This window comes from Sphaeramia orbicularis, chromosome 4 (assembly GCF_902148855.1).
Source record: "Sphaeramia orbicularis chromosome 4, fSphaOr1.1, whole genome shotgun sequence".
Lineage (NCBI taxonomy): Eukaryota > Metazoa > Chordata > Actinopteri > Kurtiformes > Apogonidae > Sphaeramia > Sphaeramia orbicularis.
In genome coordinates this window covers 32,407,417-32,429,343 of record NC_043960.1, presented here as the reverse complement: position 1 = coordinate 32,429,343, position 21,927 = coordinate 32,407,417, and the positions used below count along the sequence as shown (strand labels likewise).

At 40.2% G+C, this 21,927-nt stretch overlaps 2 protein-coding genes across 2 annotated transcripts in view; both read left to right on the top strand.

Annotated features, from left to right (window-relative positions):
• Positions 1–5,355: 5,355 nt before the first annotated feature.
• sap130a (Sin3A-associated protein a) lies at positions 5,356–16,972 on the top strand. Its single transcript, XM_030132682.1, has 21 exons — positions 5,356–5,479; positions 6,226–6,353; positions 6,438–6,703; positions 7,654–7,812; positions 8,632–8,758; positions 8,868–8,983; positions 9,078–9,202; positions 9,283–9,430; positions 9,521–9,611; positions 9,820–9,924; positions 10,017–10,158; positions 10,487–10,602; positions 10,819–11,112; positions 11,214–11,385; positions 12,179–12,277; positions 12,383–12,744; positions 13,499–13,744; positions 13,825–13,950; positions 14,064–14,167; positions 14,293–14,406; positions 15,961–16,972. Exons 2-21 carry the CDS (start codon positions 6,242–6,244, stop codon positions 16,117–16,119), a joined length of 3,183 nt encoding a protein of 1,060 aa, XP_029988542.1. The 5' UTR covers positions 5,356–5,479; positions 6,226–6,241; the 3' UTR covers positions 16,120–16,972.
• Positions 16,928–21,927, top strand: part of myo7ba (myosin VIIBa) — a 33,977-nt gene continuing 28,977 nt past the window's right edge. Inside the window, exons 1-7 of the mRNA XM_030132756.1 lie at positions 16,928–16,990; positions 18,130–18,189; positions 18,638–18,664; positions 18,746–18,847; positions 18,940–19,092; positions 19,610–19,794; positions 21,309–21,430. Coding sequence (XP_029988616.1) covers positions 16,928–16,990; positions 18,130–18,189; positions 18,638–18,664; positions 18,746–18,847; positions 18,940–19,092; positions 19,610–19,794; positions 21,309–21,430 — 712 coding nt within the window. The remainder of the gene's footprint in view (positions 16,991–18,129; positions 18,190–18,637; positions 18,665–18,745; positions 18,848–18,939; positions 19,093–19,609; positions 19,795–21,308; positions 21,431–21,927) is intronic.

Below are 21,927 nucleotides of genomic sequence, written 5' to 3'. Positions count from 1 at the left end.
TAATGCTTATGCGCCACTAACGCATCATTATCATCGTTCTCGTCATGAACGTGTATGCATTCCATACACATCTGGAGTCCTGCAGGAGTTTTGTGCTCGTTGTCAGGACTGATGCATTTATCACCATGATTTCACCACTTTGACTTCCAGCAACCATCAGTGATTCGCACTTGACCACAACATCAGTCACAGGGGATCAAAAACAGATGTTGGTAAAGGATGCTTATACATAATAAAGAGATTTGTTGTTTGTTTTACAGTCTCAGTAAACTATAGTCATGTGAAATAATGGGATCCTTTTTTAAGATGTGGTGTTTACATTCTGATTCCTTCCTGATTTTTTCTGTTTTTTATCATCTTGCCTCTGCAATTACTACTTTTTCAGACGCATTCACACTTCATACAATAATATGGGAACATTAGTATGCCGTACAGCAAAAAGTAGAGCAATTGGAAACAAATCATCTGTCTGTTTTTGGAGGCATTTGAGCATATTTTGTCCCAACAGCCTGTGAGAAACACTTGGAAAAATAACGGTGGAGCTCTGTGTTTTGCCTTAATTTCCATGGAGATTCCAAAACTTCCTGCCTACAGCAGTCATGGAATGTGCCCCCACCCCCTTTTCTTTTCCACATAAATCAGGGCACCGTCCTCTAATTTTAGGGCTGTTACAGAGATGAAGCAAATAGAAAGACACTTCAACCAAGTTTTTGACTCCCTGTTGGTGGTGACATTGTGTCTGTATGAAGGTGTTTTCTGCGGTTGAGGAGCACCAACGCCGCCGCACCTGTCCTGTCCATCCCATTATCATTAACCTCACAGTCCTCCCACTTGACTTATGCAGCTCCTTTACTCCACTTTAATGATTATGTTTAATATTTGCCCCATATTTGCTTAATTGTAGAGGCAGCTGTGGGGAAAATGCATCGCTTGTTATTTAGCCTTGATAATTAAGTTGTGACTGGTTCTGTTTTACTTAAATTTCTAGAGGAGTTGGAATGGCAAATATGACTGTGTGACTTTTGAGACTCTACTTGGATTTCACCTCTACATTATTTGGGACTTAACCTTTTAGTGAAATTGACAGGAAAGAACCTTAGACAGAGGTCTTAAGATTTGGTGTGGGAAAATACAAAGCAAATCATGAATTGGTTCAATATTTTACAAAGCAATGATCATGAAAGATTAAACATGACACGATGACAGAATGACAGTTTTAAAATAAAAAGTGTTACTGGCTTTCAAGCTAGTGAGGAAACTACAATCCTCACCCTTAACATAGCATTGCACTTGCTTGTCTGGGCATATTTGCACTTTAATTTAAAAAAAAAATAAATTACCATTTTTGATGAAAAACTCAGAATAAGAGACAAAATCAGGGGAGAAAACATTAGAAAATACACAGGTTCTTTGCAGCTCTTTTGTCCAAATCAGAAGAATAAACACACTGCCTTGGCAATAAATAAATAAATAAATCTTACTTGCTGGACTGCCTTTAGCTTTGCCTAGATCTTTTATCGTTGATGGGAGAATCAGACCACTGTGTAAAGTCTTCTCTGTGGACTCTGTGGAGGCCAGTCCATATTTTAAATGATGTCTGATCCTCCTTGAATCACTCTTTCAACATAATGAATCCTGACATTGTCCAGCCTTTATGCTCTCTAGCAAACTGATGGTTGTTTAAGAAATGAGAAGCTACTCCTTGCATCAGTCAGGTTTAAAGAACACGTTGCAGCTGAAACATTGTAATGGCTGCAATAATTATCCAATGGATGGGTTTGAACTGTTGGCTTTATTTAAATCCAGGTGGGGCACTTTTTGGCCAGGCTGGGTATAAATACAGATGACAGTAATTTCATGCTGTTCTAGAAAAGTTAAGCCATTATTCCAAGCTTAGAAATTACATCTGATTACAACTGGTATTTGTGTGGTAATCAGTGTCGAACATAGATATCCTCTTTACGTGTCTGAAAAAAAGTGTGATTAGCTCAAATATGAGTGTGATGTGGTAGATTTTCTACAGCCTAAAAACATAAGCAAAGATTAAATGCAGAAGTATTATGTTGTTGACCACTCCAAATTACAATATACTGGAAGGTAATTGTGGTATTTTTGAACCAATGACACTAAAAACTATCAAGCCCTGCAGCTTTAATGTGACCAGCCAAGGTCAAAATGGAATACTAGTCAGCATATACATCAGGAAAACAGTTAAATACCTTTTAGCAGCTCAAAATATTTCCCACAGATGCTTGTGTTGACCAACTAAAAGCTAAAATTTTACATTTGTGAGGCGGTCTGTAACAGCTCAAAATGAAGCTTTGTAAATGTGTCTGTGTCTACTGAGTATAAACTGACATGTTCACCATACATTAACACTGCATTTACAATTAGTCACACTGTCCTCAAATAATGAACTAGGGCATAGACTTGCAGTGTTGCTGATGATGACGTATCTGAGGTCTGTGAAATGCACTTCATTTGGGACTTTCTCAGTCAAGGATTTTACCACAGCTGTTTGAATCAACGAGCTGCACAAAGCAGAAAAGCTGATTCACAGTAGGAAAGGAATGAGTGAATGAGTCAAAATGTTTGGTGTCTGAAGCAACAGAGAGACGTGCTGTAGAGGATGAGCTCTAGGCTCAGCCACAGACAATGGGAACACCTGAATCAGCGCTGAAAATCAGACATCAGCCAGGTGGAGGTTACCAGTGAGAAGACCATAAAATCTACAAATGAGTAATAAACAGAACAGACAAATTAGTAATCAGAGAGAGATGGAGATTGTGTTTTTGCTACTGTTAAATGATTTTTTTAGCAGATCTGGTGAGAAGTTATGTTTGTTTATTCTTTGGTTTTTATCGACATCAAATGACAGTACCAGAGCCACAGGCAATATGTTTCCCTGAAAAATCCCCTGTCAGCAGATACACGTTGTTACTTGTATCAGATTAGATTTATGTGCGGACATTTTATTCACCTTGACTTAGACCTACTACTAAAAATAAATTCCTCTTATTTCATGAGAACCCACATAATTTTCTTTGCTACTCAGCAATAATATCCTAAGAATGATTGTTATGAGGGTTTCACAAGTTCCCAGTTAAACCAACATACCAACAGGTGTATGTGAGTGAGTGAGCACAGCTGGGGAATTTAGTGGCCATGCCTCAGCATGCAGGAATGTTTTATATAAGCTTTTACAGCCCAGGTGTATTTAGATGATGATGTACTCAGTGGCTGTCTGTAGATCTGTGCAGCATATACTGTAGTAGATCTTATTTGGTTTTAATTTTTCAAAGACGATTGAGTGAAAAGTACCCACAGGTGGAAATCAGAAACAAATGAATGTGTTCAGTTCTCACCTTTAAAGTTTCAATGCATAATTTTTTGCACTTGCTTCTTTGAGGTTTGTGATGGAGTTGGTTTGCAACTGAATTCTATGTGGAAGATATTTGCCTTCTTCTTGGAAACTGAATAGTTAAAGTGATAATGAAGAATAAAACATGTTTCTTGAGCTGTATTACCCAATACTGTAAAACTGTACAATATACACGTGACTATGGCTCAACCCTCCACTGCCACATTTAGCACAAGTCTACGACATGAAACTTCTGTTTAAAAAAAAATCTGATTCCATTAGAAGTATTCAGTCCACCTGTCCTTCAGGCAGATCCACAAACCTCATTCATTTTCAGAGTTTGAACTGAAGCTGTTTTCTGAACCATTGGACATGCACAAAGACAGTGATTTTGTCTCGTAGAAGTGTTGCCTTGATTGGCTATCTACTGTGACACAAAACCTTGCAGATTTTTTGACAGTGAAGATAGGTTTAAGAAGTTTGAGGGCATCAGTTCCCTGTATGCAAGAATATTCTAAATATAGTGGATAATTAAATGGATATTGCTTTTTTAGTCAGACCTTTCTGACTCAAACAACCCTACTGAATACCCACAGGGAGTGCTTTTCTGTTGCACTGTTAAATGTACTGTAGATGTGAATTACTGATGAAATGCTTAAACTGAAGCTGTCAAAGTTACAAATGGGATCTAACAGAAGACCCCTGTCAAGTGACTCCATGTTTGACTGTTGAAATGACATGACCTTTGACACTGTGGAATCCGCAAATTTAGATGCAAATACATATAATCTATAAACCCGTTATTACTGACAAGGTTAGTGTTGTACTCTGCACAAGGGAACTTCCACCCTGCATTAAATTCAGTTTAGCCTGCAAAAAAAGTCTGGAGGAGCTAAAGTCTGAGAAAATAACATTGGTGGTGTTACTGAGACATTACAAAGACAAAGCTGAGTTGGGAAAATGCTGCAATTAAACTGGCAAGAGAAGTCTAAAAATGCAATTCATAATTACAGCCATTACATATTTTTGCAAGTCTTTCAACTATGTGGCAGTGTAAAAAGTGTAATCGACTCAATTAGAGCAAAAAGGTATGAAAAAAATATGGCGAAAATGCAAAGTTGAGAAGCCTTTGAAACATATTTTGAAATTTTGACTCATTATTTTATGATAGTGTTAAGTAATTTATTAGAGTTAAGACATACATTATTACTTTAAATAATGAGGCATGTGCTTTATTATATTACTATGTTTTGTGAAAATGTCTTCTGCAGAAAATTTACTTCTGATCACACAGGCAAGTTGTGCTCGCCCTCCGACCTCACTGATTCTATCATATTCCCATGGTTTGCTACTGCTCTCTAGTGTTTCAGTGGAAGTATTACTGGTGTATCAGTTGGACCTCCTTCAGGCAGGAGGAGCGGTGGGAGCTTCACTGTGGAAACGCGGGAGATGGTCACATGACAGACGAGGAGCGGCGGCGGTACAGTTTGACTGGATGTGCCGCAAACCTTCAGTCCTGTGAACCAGCTGCGAATAAAGAACTTAAAAAAAGAAAACTCTTATATGATTTTATGGAGCTTTAACTTTTAAACATTGATAATTGATTAAAAATAGAGATCTGCAATGTGGGACGCGTAGCTTGCACCTAACTTAACTGACGTAAAGTATCCTACTATTAGAACAAACTTTAAATACGTTGTGCATACTGCAATCGATATTTACCGCCAAATAATGTGGACTATTTTTGATCATTCTGAGGAACCAACAGGAATCTATATAAGATTACACTAAAATCAACCTGAAACAAACTCAGATATTATTGTACCATTGTTGTTCTGCAGCACTTACCAGTCACGTGGTTGTATACTCTCCATCCCATTGGCTCCTGCAGAGTGCCTTTCTCATTTGGTGTAGTTCTGTGGTTTCAGGTTGGACAAAATATTTCCCCTGCTCCGATTGGTCAGTGATCTGGCAGACTCTTCCCCGATTGGTCAATCGGAGCAGGGAGGTCCGGTTCCTCTTAAGCGTTCTTCCGGCTTACATGTTGGAAAAAAGAAAAGGCGAATGGAAAAAAATATAATCAAAAAAACGACCATTGCTTAGTAACTCCACTATACGGTAACGACTGCACACATGTAGAAGCGTTTTTGTTGTACAGCCATGTAAAGTTTATGACGTTTTAATTATGTAAAAGTTCAGGATTTTGCATGAAAAGCAGGCGGCATCAGGGTTAGCAGTAGTAGCATTAGCCTGCAGCTAGCTAACAGAGCTAGCTAACAAGGTAGCTTTTTAGTTTAAGGTTACCGAACTAAAAACAGCGGACGCTGCATACATCATTTGACAGAGTAAATGTCGCATTTGGTGAAGTTAATGTAGATAACCAAAAGCTTAATTTGTACTCCTCTGTGAACTTTGTATTTAGAATGTAACTATAACGGTACTGTTGTCGTCGAGTAAATCGTTAGTGTCTGTAGGTATTCCTAAATAATGTCAGAGGTTCACTCAAACGCATCTGTCGTGAGGTTTATACTATGTGTTTGATTAAGTATTTATATTCGTAAATAATAAAACTTGTTGGTTAATTGTACTGACTTATCCGGTGCCCCGCTAGCTGTTTACGATGTCCCGCAGTACTTCGTCACCGTCAGCGCCTTGAAAGCTGCAGTCCATTTACCTTTTATATTTAGCCTGTTTGTGTACTTGCAATGCCTGTCAAGGGTTAACTTGCTTGCCTTTTATTTTCATTTCTTTTTCACATGTACTTGACATGCTTGCTATGTAATTTGCAGTTGCCAACTTTTATCATAAATTAGATTTAAATGTGTGTAACCCTAGAACTAATGATGACCGTTAATCTATTTCAGGTCATAAATATTTGCAATGAGTTCCCAGCAATTTCCACGACACGGGTTGCCTGCTTCCAGTGGGGGAACACCTCAGATCCCTGCAGGTGGAAATCTGGTTTCTGTCAGTCAGCCGTCAAACCCACCAGGTAAGTGACCATAACTGAAATGACTACAAAAATGCTCAAAATATCTTTAATATTAGTGCTAAATTAAAGGGTTTCTGACTTCAGCTGGTGCAGATGCAGACAGCAGTCGAGATGCTGAACATGGACAGCAGGATCATCCTCCCGCTGGGACTGGTGCAAACTTGGCATTCAGAGATGACAAACAGGAGACCATGGTGGTTAGACCTTATCCTCAAGTACAGACTCACGGTCAACCACAAGCTGCTCCCCAGCCTGTGCCTCTCCAGCCTGGCATACCTGTGACTGTACCTGCCCCCTCTGTTCACCTAGCACAGGCCCAGTCTGCAGTCCTCACTGAGGGACAGATGAAGGTAATTATAATGTTTGTAACTCTTAAACCTTCTGCAAGCTTTCTATATAGATTCATAGTCTACAGCTGAGAGTCTCTACGAAGCATGTACAGTATGTCGACTTAAGAAATATTGACTCTAGAGATTCTTGCTTTCATGTCTACTTTATACCCTACTGTGATAGTTCCAAGTTTCCTTTATTGGGCCTGTCTGTGTGGAGTTTTCCAATATATTCATCTGGGAGCACACCTGACTGTAACTAACAATTTCATTTAGCTCAAGAAAACCTAATGATGGAAAACAGCCCTAAAGACTTGTTCAGACCAAAGATTCATGACAAGCTGAATTTAAACTTGCATTTACTTGACAGCACAGTGTTGTTTCCATAGCAATAATTCTCCGTACTTCTGTTCTAACTGCTGACTTTTCAGGCTGTTACTGCATGGGAATATAATGTGTATTGCCTTGGAATGTGAATGAAGATAGTGACTTGCATGTTTCAGTTGAATGTGAAGTACTCAAGTACAGAATCACTTTCATCATTTAGAGTAGGTGTCAAACCAGACGAATGAAAACAGTAGCTAACAAAAGACAGGGGAGTACTGTATGAATAGGTGATAGTAGCGCTTTGCTTCTTGGTTACTGTATAGTACCACATTCTGAAAAGAAAGGCAATGTTGCAAACTGAGCTGAAGGTGATGCTTTCAGCCAGCTTGAGTCACACTGAGATGGACCAGTTTTCACTACTGCAACATTTATCTAAAACATTTGTTCTAAAACATCTTTGTTTTCTCACAAGTCTTTGGTCTGACCTGGGCTTAACATGACAGGATCCAGTTCTATTGAGACTCTTTAAAGTTTTTTATGCATTAAGTTGGCTTTAGTAAACTGTGATTGTTTACTACACCAACTTCCAAGTGGAATAAAAAATATCTTTTTTTTTTTTTGGCTTTTTTTTTCTTATTCTTTAGGCTGTTCTGAAATCACCTATGCCAAGTCGTCTTATTGCCCCAGCACCAGCCTCCAACCAGGCTCATATCCCCAAGGTGCCTGGACACATTACTGTCACCATAGAGAGCAGTATTGCTACAACACCATCTATACCAGTGGCAACCATTAGTGGTCAGCAGGTGAGTTCATTGTGGCCATTGGGGAAAATTGCTCTTGCAATTGCTGGTGCATGGTGCTGGCTTGACTTGACTCTACTTGTCCTTTTTAGTATTTTATTGGGCAAAAAATCTCAGATATTACCTCATACTATTTGGAGTCAAAAAAAAAAAAAAAATCCGCATTAACATGCAAGATTTAAAAAAAAAAATATTCCGAGGCACACTGTAGGATTTGTGTAAAAGTAAAATGCCTTTATTACTCCATTGCAATCATTTAAAATACAGCCAATGTGTTGTGACCTCCGGTCTTCATCACAAGTTTCCAAAGAGCACCTGTGGATAATCACTAAGAAGACCCAGTAGCACTTTCACTTTGTTGGTTTAGATTACCTCATACTCTTTTGCTATCATCTCTGTTCCAAGTGAGCTGAGGTGATACCAAAAGGAGATGTGAAAACACTGCAGACTGTAGCTGGTCAGAGAGAAGAGTTGCTGTCATTAAGCTATCATTATGTGAGATGAGTCTGAAAATACCCATCTCCTTGTAAATATACAGGTTATTATATTTTACTTTGTAGCCTGTAGTACGTTTAGCTATATTCGATTAATTCATTATGCTATACCACTGAGTATTTGATACCCCACAAAACCTGCAGACTACCTCTGTTTGTTGACCAACGAAAGTATCTGCAGTTTCATGTGGCATCAGTGTGAAATGAAGCTACAGATGAAAGTGGAGTGTCTGATACCAAATGCAAGTAGAGATGAGCTGACACCATCTAGTGGAAAAATAGTTTTACTCTGGCAAATTAATTTTGGGTTGTTTTCATTTTCTTCTAGGGCCACTCCAGCAACTTACACCACCTGATGCCAGCTAACATTCAGATCATTAGGGGGAGTGCACCTGCACTGCAAATAGGAGCCCCTACAGTCCCTCCCCAGACCTTCACATCCCATTTACCACGAGGTATACACAGAGTAATAAGTACAGAATACCAAGCTTGATGTCTTAGTTTAAAATATAATACCACTTATTTGTAAAAGTGAATTTTATGAGTGTTTCCTCTGACCTGTAGGGGCTGCTGCAGCTGCTGTTATGTCCAGCTCCAAAACTGTCCTGCGGCCAGCTACTGGAGCAAGTGCAGGCCCTGGTCAACCTACAGTACAGCACATCATCCACCAAACTATTCAGGTATTCCGATGTACTTTGAGTTGAAGAGGTGGAAGCACTGTGTTGGTCATTAGGTAATGTTGTTTGTGATGGTAACCCATTGCTCTGTCCACAGTCCCGTCCTGCTGTAACAACTTCTACAGCTGTGCTTCCAACTGTAGTGGCTCCCATTACAGCAACTAGAACTCAGTCCCCTGTTATCAGTCCTACTGTTACACACTCTACAGAGGTGGCTCATGGGTAAGTAGCAATATAGTGCAGTGTTTTGGAAAATGCAGTAACACAGCAGCATCAGTAATTGGAGTTTTTGACTCTTCCAGGCGTCCAGGCCTGACCATTCACCCCCCACCGGCTGCAGTCAGTATTCAGAGGCCTCAGACGTCTCGTGACACCGCCACACGGATCACACTGCCATCACACCCTGCAATTGGGGCTCCAAAGCCTCAGCCTCAGCACACTATGACACAGGTGACTGCGGCATGATGACACTTTGCATAAAGAATCAAGTCAGTTGTGGAGTAATGAAAGTAATACCTTGTCTTGTTTTTGTTTTCACAGAAGTCTATTTTTAGTACTGTGACACCAGTAGCTGCAGCAACTGTGGCACCAATTGTTGCCACAAACACTGTGCCATCAACCACCACAATAGGTATTGAATTATTTTGTAAATTAATATTCAGAAAGCTACAGCCATTCAAGCATTTAATAATTTCTGCTACACTTTATACCACCTAGCATAGATGATGTGTTAAACCACTGATTCTCACAGAGCTGAAAACATTAACAATAATAGTTTTATGTTCAAAAACTACAGCCATTTTTACTATAAAATACAAATTTTTCTCCTTGATATTTAGGCACTGTGCCACATACCCAAATGACCAGTAGCACTATTGTCACCATGACAATGGCATCACACTCCTCCCACGCTACAGCAGTGACCACTTCTGCCATCCCTGTCGGTGAGTTGATCCTATTGGTCATGGTCATATCAGTCTTGGTGCAGTTTCTTTTGACTTTTTAAATTTTAACTGTCGCTTTGTTTGTGTCACAGCTAAAGTGGTCCCTCAGCCAATTGCCCATTCTTCGTCCCGTGTGCAGCCTGACTACCCTGGAGAGAGAGCAAACCTTATTCCCATCTCAGGCCATCGGTCATCACCAAACCCAGTCACAATGGAAGCAAGAAGTGACAATAGGTTAGTACACAGTGTTTGTCCAGGGAAAGGTTTAAAGGTGCAACATCCACTATTCTGATGCCATAACTTGACTTGAGGGGAGTCTATTGTGACAAAATACACACTGACCAAAGCATCTGTAAAGAGGTGTTCACTCAAAAACATTGATTACTTATTGGTGAAACTTGTATTGATCATTGTACTTACAAAACACAGTACTGAAAATATTATTTTCTAATATTGTGAGGGAAATTGTGCAGTGAAAAGTTATTAGCATTGAGATATTTTGTTTAGATTATGTTGAATTTTGAATTGATTTTTTTTTTTTTTTTTTCCCTTTTTTTCCCAGGCCTCCTGTTCCGGTGCAATTCCAGTATTTCCTGCCGGCTTACTCCTCATCTTACCCTCTGACACACACCTACACCCCCATAAGCAGCTCTGTGTCTACAATCCGTCAATATCCTGGTAAACATCACTAATCAGTTTTGTTTTACTGGCTGTCAGCGACAATTATGTACTGACTTGTTTAGTGTAACACTTACCATTGAAGGATAATTACAGGGCAACTCACTATACACTCTGATTTAGTTTGCCATATAGCTCAAGGACTTCTATAAATGTTTGGACAGTTGACTATATTGAAAAAATGTTTAATTCTCTGTTATTTTCTCTCACAATAAGTTACTCCTCAAGCTCCTAGTTCAGCGCTGCCCACTCAACCAGGAGTTGGTGTTGCCACCACTGTCCATCTGAACCACATGCAGCTCATGGCAGTGGATCGCATCGGGCTGCCCCCTGCACAAATCAGCACCCAAGGGATACAGCCAGCTCCAATTGCTGCACAGGGCATTCAGCCTGCCCCCATAGGAGTGCAGGGTCTGCACACATCTGCATCAATCACCACTCAAGGAATACAGCAGACACCAAATGTCACTCAGCAGCAGCAACAACAACCACAGTCTGAGGCAAAACCTGGTAATTATTTAACCTAATGCAGCCTCAGTGGAACAGCGTGATGTTCGTAAGTGCCTCACTGAGCTTTTGACTGTTCCTAATATATGCTTTATTTCATTCAGGGGTTGTTTTGGCCGATGGGTTTGTAGCTAGCCCTATCAGCAGTACATTCAGCACCACCCAGCCAGTAGCCACCATGGTGCAGGCACACAACCAGGGAGGAGTAGGAGGAGCTCCCACCTTGGTCTCCTCTCCTAGACCCAGCATCCTCCGCAAGAAACCCACTGCTGAAGGGTGAGTGAGGAACAACAGGAGATGATTGTTTCTTAAAAAGTTCAATTGGACAGGGCTCTGCAGTATATTGTTTCTCTGTTTGGACTTTCATAGTTTCATTAAGAACCAAATTAGGGCTGCAACAAAAATTAGTTGATGATTAATTTAGTAGTCGACGGGTCATTGGTGATGTCATCCTGGGTACTCCACAGTGTGCAATCCCATGCTAAATAATGTTTCACCATATCCAATTGAAGTAGCTCAGAGTAACATCTCACTTTTCCCAAGTCACTGACAGCACATGCACACTAATGACCAGGAACAGAACAGGTAACAGTAGAAACCGGCTGAAGTAAAGCTATGGTCCAAAGTTTTGGACGATTTTGAATGTGACACAACCATGAAAACTGTCACATGCCAGATCTGTAAACTGAGCCTGGCGGACCATGGGGCCACTTAAGTTATGCATGAACATTTGCAGAGGAAACAGGTTTTGGAAGATTTAGACGCACCGCACAAGACAATTAGCTCTTATACTAGTAGCAAGCTTCTCCCAAAATTGTAAGCCATTCCTCCTGAAATGGATAATAAGCCTAAAAAAATCATTGAAGTCATCTGTGGAAAAAGTTTTTTTTTTTTTTTTTTCAGGCAGTTGAATGTAGCACTGAGCATTACAAACTAGAGTGATCCTACGTTTGAGGATTTAGGGTTTTAAGGTTTTGTTCTTGCTCTGACTACTGGTGAAAAGTTTCAAGTTGGATGTCTCAGTTGTTTTCTCTTACCAAACAAAACTTGTCTGATTTTTGTGTTTCAGTTGTGTTCGTAAAAACCTGATCCCCACTCAGCCCAGTGAACCCACTAGTGGCAGAATTGAGGGCGGTGTGAGAGGAGCAGGATCTCCCCGACCTGCAGGGTGAGCTTCTGCCACAGTGATCACATCATATACATATCCATGTCATGAACATGCTACACTTGTGGTATGAGTCAGTAAACTGACACTTTTCAATTCCTGTCCCAGTGTGAAACCCAAAGCGGAGGTGCACATGGCGGTGGCCCCTCCTGTCATGGCTGCAGTCGAAGCACTGCCTTCTCAGGGCGGGGAGCAGCAGGCTGTGTCCACAAATGCCCAACACCTCAGCCAGGCCATCCCCACGATGCTGGCCACCCCCGGGCCCGTACCCCCCTCCCAGCCCTCCACCATCCTCTCAGCTCTGCCGGCAGCGATGGCCGTAACTCCCCCTGTTCCAGCTTCAATGGCGAACACTGTGGCCTCTCCCACTCAGCCTGCAGCCAGTAGCACGGCGGCGTGTGCTGCCAGCTCCACCTGCCCAGATGTGAAGATCAAGCAGGAGGTGGAGACAATGGACACGTCCCAGCCAGGTGAGCATTGACTTTATCTGCTACGTGTCATTAGGTACTTGATAAGGGAAATTAATGATTACCAAAGTTATAATCCTTTTTGCATTTTTAGCTGGTTTCATTCTACCTCTTCAGTCAGTAGCCAGGGCCAGACGTGTTATATTCTCTTGTTGTCCGTATGTCCATTCATCCATCAAATTCTCAACACAATATCTCAGACGGCTTGAGGACATCTCTTTAAATTTGCCACAAACTCAATGATGTATTATTTTATATAATTATGTTTTGTTGGTCAAGGTTCTGTGTTCCTTTTGTCACCTGTAGCCTCATAAAAAACATTTTTGGCATTTTTGACACTTTGTATCCAGAATGTCAAAGGTCATCTTCACATGCCATCATGGTATCGTGTTAAAAACCTTTCTGCCTGTTGTTTTAAACTGATTTCCTGTGTAAAAACAATGAATAAGCAAAGGTAGTGTGGGTCTCTGTCTTCTCTATTTCACAGGAATCATACAAGTCAATATCGTGAAAACATCTGTTTCATCATAAGATATACTTAACATATAATATATTAAGTATATGATATACTTTAATATAACGTAGTTTTCAATGCAGATTTGCAAGTTCAGTTTCAGTTTTGTATTAATCAACCAAAATGAACTACAGATCCATACTAACATGAAACCGATCAGCAGAAACACAAACTCTGCTGCCAGTCTGAGGTGATCTAACAAACATGCACACAAGTGAATAATATGAGCATTTTCTCGATTAGATACCAATGCGAGTATGTCATCAGCCCCAGCGCTCACCACTCAGGCAGCCACCCTGAACACCCCAGCCACAGGAGATCTGATCCCAGGGGCCTCCCCGAGGAAGAAGCCCCGGAAGCAGCAGCACATTATATCTACAGAGGAGAGTGAGATGGTGGAGACCAACAGCACAGATGAAGAGAAGGCCCCGGGCAGGCCCATCACTGGCCGGGCCGAGAGGCGTGAGTCTCCACCGAGAGAATACGTCGGTAGGTAACACCTCTACTATCAAAATGAGGATGTTCTGTGTTTATTTTCCCCTGACATTGTCTAATTTCAACTCCTTCAGATGAAGAAGGAGTGCGTTATGTGCCAGTCAGGCCTCGGCCACCAGTTACTCTTTTACGTCACTATCGTAACCCCTGGAAGGCCGCTTATCACCACTTCCAGAGGTACAGCGACATCCGGGTCAAAGGTCAGTGGTTTTCTTTATACAACCGGAAAGACTGTCTGTATCAGTTTGGGCACAGAGTAACCGTGTAAAATAAGTCTAAGAGAATGATGGCTATCTTTTGACAACTGTTACAGAGGAGAAGAAAGGCACCTTACAGGATATGGCCAATCAGAGAGGAGTAGCATGTAGAGCACAAGGATGGAAAATTCACCTGTGTGCTGCTCAGCTCAGACAGTTGGTGAGTACAGTCGGTTGTGAGGGTTATCAAATAAAATGCACAGTAATTTTCTCTGGAATCTTTGAGTTTTTTTTTTTTTTTTTTCCATTTGGTGACTGTCACCATGACATGTGTCTGTCCTATAGTCAAGTTTGGAGCATGATGTGTACAGCCGCCTCTCCACCCTCCAAGAAGGCCTGATTCCAAAGAAGAGAGCAGGGGCCGATGATGACCTTCACAGAATCAACGAGCTCATACAGGTACAGACACGAATCCAGTTTACTGCAGTTACTACATGACTGGAAAAACATAAAGATGGTTCTTGTGTCATTTTGTAGAAGGTCAACAGCAAAAAGCCACAGGAGGGCAGTGCTTGTTTGGTCTCTGTGTCACTTATTTTTTATGTTAGGTTTTGGGTTTGGCTGACCTTTTACGATGAGATAAAGGCAGTTAACGGAAAGACTGAGTTTTATGAAGCTGCTGAATTTCCCTTCAGAGACGACTGCATTAAATCTGCAAACTGTCATGTCAAAAATGGCTCAAACAGTCCCTTGCTATCGGTCTTTTTCCCACTTCCTGCTTAGTACCTTTTTTCTGTTTTATTAGTTGGCATTATTTCTCTATTATTACAAGTTTTTCTCAAAGGTGAAGTTAGAGCTTCTCAGCTGTGCCTTTTTACAAGTAAATTACTCACACTATTCTGTTAAACTCTTCTTTCCTGAGAGACAAATTTATTTTAATTAATTCATTGTAAATAGACAACAATCTCCGTACCGATTAAATTCCATTTAATTAATGTTACATTAGTAAACTTGCTGTCTGATTAGTTCTTTAGTTGTCTAACAGAGGTCTGCTATATTTGTAAATCTGGATTTAGTTGTCACTGTCTTTTTTTAAAATCTGTTTTTGCTTAATTGTCATTATACTTATTCTTTGATTGAATTCAGCCTGGTTGGTGCAATGTAGCTGTATTGTGTAATGATCTCAGACTGACCTCACACTACATCAAAATTTCACATTAATCACTTAAAAAAATGGATTTTGTTTAATTGTACACCTTTCAAAGAAGTGGTTAAGTTTCACATGCTGCCATGTATTTTTTTTTTTGTCTTTACCCTTTTATGCCCCTTTTCCACTGCACCTTTCCAGCACGACTCTGCTCAACTCTACACAGTTTTAGTGCTTTTCCATTGGGGATTGTACCTTGTAACCATACTCTTTTTTCGTACCACTTCTGGTGAGGTTCTATCCAGGCTGAGTCGGCACTGAAATTTCACTGCCGGCCACTGATTGGTCAGTGTGAGTGTTGTCACATGTGCTGGTCTTCAGCTTCATACTTCTGTATGGTTTTCACAACTGTCCTTTGCTTTTCAAGCATGTTTCGTCTTGCTGCTTGTATCTGTTTCTGGCTCTCATTTCACCTTTTCTGTGACAAAAAGCCACAGACTGAGCTACAAGCACAGCATCACCTCATTGTCGTCCATTGTTATTACTGTTTACTGTTCACCAAGTGAGACTTATGTTGCCTAAAAACAACGTTGTCCTCGCTTACCACACCCATCTCATTCGCACCAAGGTGATACCAATTGCAGTGGAAAAGCAACGGCATTTGTACCAAACCGTGTAGAGTCGAGTCGAGTCGAGCCGATACCATGCAGTGGAAAAGGGTCATTACTGTGACTTTATCAGACTCATTCATTCATTCTTGGCTTTGAACACACTTATGTTATTTTGTTATTTTTGTTAGTTTGTAAAAGCTCCTACATCACCAACTGTTCGATTCTCCAAAGTGTAAAGAGCGTGTTTGTCTGCAGGGTAACATGCAGCGCTGTAAGCTGGTGATGGATCAGGTGACCGAGGCCAGAGACACCATGATGAAAGTGCTCGACCACAAAGAGAAAGTCCTGAAGCTGCTCAACAAGAACGGCACCGTCAAGAAGTCGTCCAAACTGAAGCGCAAAGAACGGGCGTGAAGTCAACCCCTCTCCCCTCTCGCCGCCACTGTCCCCTCTGAAGGTGGGGGAAGGAGCTGCTCAGAATCTGGTGCTATGATTTGCTGTATACAATCACAGGCACCCTCCTTATCTGCCTGAGAGCGGACAGACCCACGTGACAGCAGGACATGGAAAGATCTCAGACAGCAAAAAGCCCATCAGGAATAGGTTCTCATTCAAGACATGACACGCATATTGAGCGTGGAGCATTGTAGATGGCATTAACGTGGCAGCCGATCTCACCACTGCTCCCCCCTCCTCTCATTTGTTAACTTTTGAAGATTCCAAGAGACCATTTTTACTCATTTAGTTTCTGCCTTTTCTTTAAAGACTTTTCGAAAAGTCAAAAAATGTGTATATGTGAAATTTGGTTCCATAAGCAGGTGCAGAAAACTCTGCCGCCCATTTTGTCCTCTAAGTGAGACAAGTATTTTAGTTATGACCCAAGAGTTATCAGAAGGGGAAAAATAAAAAATAATATACAATTAGTCCTTTAGCGAACTGTGTGTATTCAGACTAATTTCAGTCACACATGTGCTCTTCTCATCAATATGTGCCTTCATTTTGTTTGTGTACATGAAAAGCATCACAAAGAAAAGGGTCAGGTCAATTTCTCCGCTTCCCCTTTTTTTCTCCTGCACCTGCATTGTCTAAGTTTGTTCATTTGGAATGGGTAATCGATTACCTATCAGCCACGTGTTTAGGTGTAATCTTAAATATTACAGAGACTTTAGAGGATTGAGATTAAAAAAAAAAAAGGAAAACCTATATGTGGCACAGCCGATGGATGACTGAAGAAGAAAAAAATGCTCGTAAAGAAAAACTAGTGTCCTTCCATTGTTATCTGAGAGTAAGAACCTGCTGCACACGCATCATGCCAGGTTATTAAATAAAGCTGTTATGAATCACACACTGAATCCAAAGTAAATGGATGTCATGACGGTGATAACAGTGCTTTGGTTTGGTTCAAGAGAGCGAGTTATCCCTGTGTGATTTCAATGGTGTATTGAATTAATGTAAATCACTGTACATGTGTTTTTTTTTTTGGTTTTCCATTGACCTGGTTCTTTTCAAGTTTTGTACTCAATGAAACATTTTCGTGTGCTGCGTGACGTGCTGCTTCATTTTGCCGAGTGTAACGGTAATGACATTATAAAATGAAGCGAGCCTGAAACACTCAGCTATTGTACTTTTTTTTTTTTTTTTTGGTCTGTGTAATTATAGTAAAGATACCTAAACAATACCCTGTTTAGTTTTTATATTCATTTGTTTAGTAAAAATGTGTTGTGAATGTGACATGAAAGCTTTTCCTTTTGTTTTATCGCTGTCTGTTTTTATTACTGCTTCCTTCCCAGTGTTTTTGGCTTTCACTCATATACATCTAGTGTGAAAGGAGCTGCTTTATTCACTAAATCACCAAGTAAACGGAGGAATGTAGCAGCCATTACTCTGTACTATCTGCACTTTACAACTTAATTGCCGCAAAGTACAGTACAGCAGAGAGGGTTGGCAACATTTGACCTATGACAACTAGTTTTATTGGTCAGGAAACATTACTTACTGGCATTTCAGTAATCCACAATATTCCGGTCAACCCAATTGACCTGATGACATCCTGTTCATTAGTGTTTAGTGTTTGTAACGGGGAAACCTTGCTTAAATGTACCAAAACTGAAATTCCACACTAGGAATGAAAGTATAAGGAAATCAAAGCAATATATTAACTTCAATTTTTTAATAGTCATTTTCCACTTTAACCTTCACATATCACACCCTGTAAAATTGATATGTAGTTCACTGGGATTATCTGTCATTTAGCAGCAGATAAACTCATATACAGTGATGATAGGTGCTACAGGTGCAGCTCTTTCTCAGACATCAGTCTTGATCTTAGTGGCGTTGGTTGGCTCTGTGTTTTCAGGAGCAAAGTCAAAGGGCCATAAATAAAGACAGCTGTGCTGGGAAACCTCTGTTCTTCCTGCTTCGTAGTCATTCAGGAAAAGGTTCCCTCAGCAGCAGGGGCTTCCACTGCACAGAAAGGAACCTCAGGTAAGCACATCTCTAACAATAATATAATCTGTGTCTGCTGCCTTTCACTATGGTACATATTGTGTATGTGTGTGTCTTAGTCAAAGTGTCATTGTAATCTTGTGACTTTCAATCTAATATCGTCAAAGTGAAACTCAGCTGTCATGATTAGCTGATGAACACATAATTCTTGTCACAATTGGTTACAAAAATGTATTTTAAGAGGTTCTTATGACAAACTGGTGCTTTGGAGACATTTTCCTGAAAGGGTGTGACGGCTTAAAACTTAAGACACACCTGCTTCATAACTGGTCTGTATTTCTGTTAATATGTTACATCATTACATACTACCAAAATGTAGACCCATTTAAACTTACACTGGTTTTGTGCATATGTTGGTTTTAATAATTAATCACAATCACAGAGGGGTCATAAATTAAGATAACAGCTTTGTCATTTTTTCCTACAGGTGTCCACTATGTTGCATTTAAGTAAGGTAAGAGTCATACAGTTCATTTTCAGATTCTCGTTATGTTGGCAGTGGGTTTTTTATGATGACCTCTGTTTCCTCGAACAGGGGGATTTTGTGTGGCTGGACACTGGAGGAGGGGTCCCAATTGGGGCAGAGGTCAAGGTGACGGACACCGGACAGCTCCAGCTCATCGACGATGAAGGAAAGGTAGAAAATCTGCTACAATTTCCTTTCATCAAATCCAGGGAATTCACTTAAAGCTCTTATATAATGTCATCTCCTTTATAACATGGGCCCAGGGGCACAAGGTCAACAAGAAGATAGAGGGTGCCATCCGGCCCATGCACCCCACCTCAGTGAAGGGTGTGGATGACATGATAAGGCTCGGTGACCTCAATGAGGCGGGGCTCCTCAGGAACCTCCTGGTGCGACACAAAGAGGGCATCATCTATGTAAGTTTCTGTTCCGTGGATTCACTCAGAAACACCTAGTTTTATGATGTGTGTCCGATGTGTGAATGGCTGTCTGTCTCAGACTTTGCCCTGTGGTTTATCACAGTGCTGTTTGTCTCCATAGTGATAAATGAGCCTCTGTTGAAAGAGAACATCTCTGTTTTTATGGGACAGCTCTAAATCTCCCCAGTGTTTCTTCAATTATGAATCAGGCTTTTTTAAAATACAATAATAATAATGATGCCGGGGGAAAAATATACCAGGACAAGCATTCTTTTGTCTTTCACATGGCAATAATGTTATAAACTATACAAATTCATAACTGCTCTTAAATGTTTTACAGCCGAGGAACCAGATTTAGATCATGAGTCGTCTGTGTGTTCTCCTTTCACTAAAGACAGAGTCATTAGGGTTAATCACATGATGATGCGTACACTATAATGTCTCTTTATGTTCTTAGACACATGAGCACTTGTCTCCAGTGTTTTTGTTAACTCTGACCCTCTGTGTTTTGAAGACGTACACAGGCTCCATTCTGGTGGCAGTCAACCCTTACCAGCTGCTGCCCATCTACACCACCGACCACGTGCACATGTACACAGACCGACGCCTGGGTGAACTGCCACCGCACGTCTTCGCCATCGCAGACAGCTGCTTCTTTAACATGCGCCGCCACAAAAAGAACCAATGCTGCGTCATCAGGTGGCCTGTTGTTTGCAAACAAGCAACAAGAGATAAACTGAGTCTGGATTCAGATAAATTAACCCCCCCCTCCACTTTAAAAACACATATAAGAAGTGTATTGTTTGAGTTTTGTCACATAGAATTGTGTCTGTTCAGTTTAACATTACTGTGATGTTTTCAAACAATGGGAATCAGAATTTATTACTGAGCTCTGACATTTGGAACGTAGAAACTTGATGACACTGAAGAACACTTAAAATGGAGCAAGAAACATCAAATCAAACAATAAAACATTTAAAATTCAAAGTTCTGGAGGATTAAGACAAACTAATTGCATGAGTATGAATGTACAGTTATTATCTAATGATTAGTGTATAATCATCTGACATTTAGAATTGTTATTACCGAGAATAATCCATTTTTCATCTACATTCATGTTGTGCTGCCATGTTTGTGCAGTAGCTCACAGCTGTTTCTGTTTTATTTTATGACCAATAGCATACATACATATATACATACACTCAGGTGATGTACGAGTGTGGACCAGAGTTTGTTACCCCACCCCCCCAAAGGGGAGGCAAGGGGTATTGTTTTTGGTTTGATTTGTTAGTTTGTTTGTTTAGACTCTAGCAGCAAAACTATTGGGTGAGTTCATACCAAATTTGGTTTATATATTGCCAGTGACCCAGAGGAGATATCATTACATTTTGGGAAAAGTAGGTGAAATTTAAAAATTTTTAAGAATTTAAAAAAAATTTTTTTTTCCCCATTTACTTATAATGGGTGAAATTTCACATGTCTGTAGCAGCAAAACTATTGGTTAAATTCATATCAAATTGACTTTATAGATTGCCAGTGACCCAGAATAGATCTCAATACATTTTAGGGACAATAGGTGAAAGTTCAAAATTTTTAGGAATTTTTAAAATCTTCCCATGTACTTATAATGGGCCAAATATATGTGAAGGGTGGGGTTTGTTGTGCTGGGCACCACTTGTTTTTTCTGTTTTTGACATTTGCAGTCAGTATAGGGGTGAGGTGAGGGGTGTCTGGCTGATTGCATCTGCGACCTCTCTACTTGATGCCATTCAATCTTAAACACTGAACCAAAGCCATTTTCCAAAATCCTTAATCCTTGTAAGGGTCGTAGGGAGGCTGGAGCCTATCCAAACCACCTATGGGTGAAGGTGGGGTTCACCCTGAATGTGTCACCTGTTCATCACAGTACTGACATACACTGACAAACAACCATTTATATTCACACCTATGGGCGATTAGATCAACCAGTTTATTATGAATGGTGGGAGGAAGCTAGAGTTCTTTAAAGAGATGGTTATTATTTATTTATTTATTAAACATAAAATCAACAGACACAAATCTGTATTTACTACAGTGTTTTTACTGTGTCTTATAACATGTCTGAAGGGGGATCTTTAATTTAGACTGACCAGCACCAAAAACCACAAATTGAGTTTACATACAGTCTAAATGATCTTATTAAATTAGACATGTTCATCATGTTTCCTCATCAGTGGAGAGTCCGGAGCAGGGAAAACAGAGAGCACCAAACTCATGCTGCAGTTCCTGGCTGCAGTCAGTGGCCAACACTCCTGGATTGAGCAGCAGATCCTTGAAGCAAACCCCATCCTGGAAGGTATGAGTGAACATCTGAACAGTCAATCCTATCCATGTTTTTAGCTTATTAACCCATAAAGACCCAGAGGTATTTTTGTGGCAGTTCCCAAATGAATTTTCCTTCAGATTTAACCTTTCTGAAATTATTTATCACCATTTATTATAATATTATCCTCTGTAGTTTGCGTTTTTCAGTGAAAATAATGTATTTTCCTATATTTAATTTACTGATCATGTAGATGTTCATGGAAGCTCAGATTAAAGTTAAGGGTTATTATGTTAAAAAACCAAGACTGAAAAAAAAAAAAGACTTTTTAAGTAAAGTAATCAACAAATGAATGCAAAACTAATCATCTACAACCACTGTCATTTATCAAACTCCATGGGGTTTTACTGGTGAATCAGTGTTGTAGAAGATGACAGTGTTTCCATGGTTACTACGGAGCCTCTGAACATCCAAATGGGTCATATCTGATGACCATGAAAAGATGACAAACTGTATTTTACACCAATTAT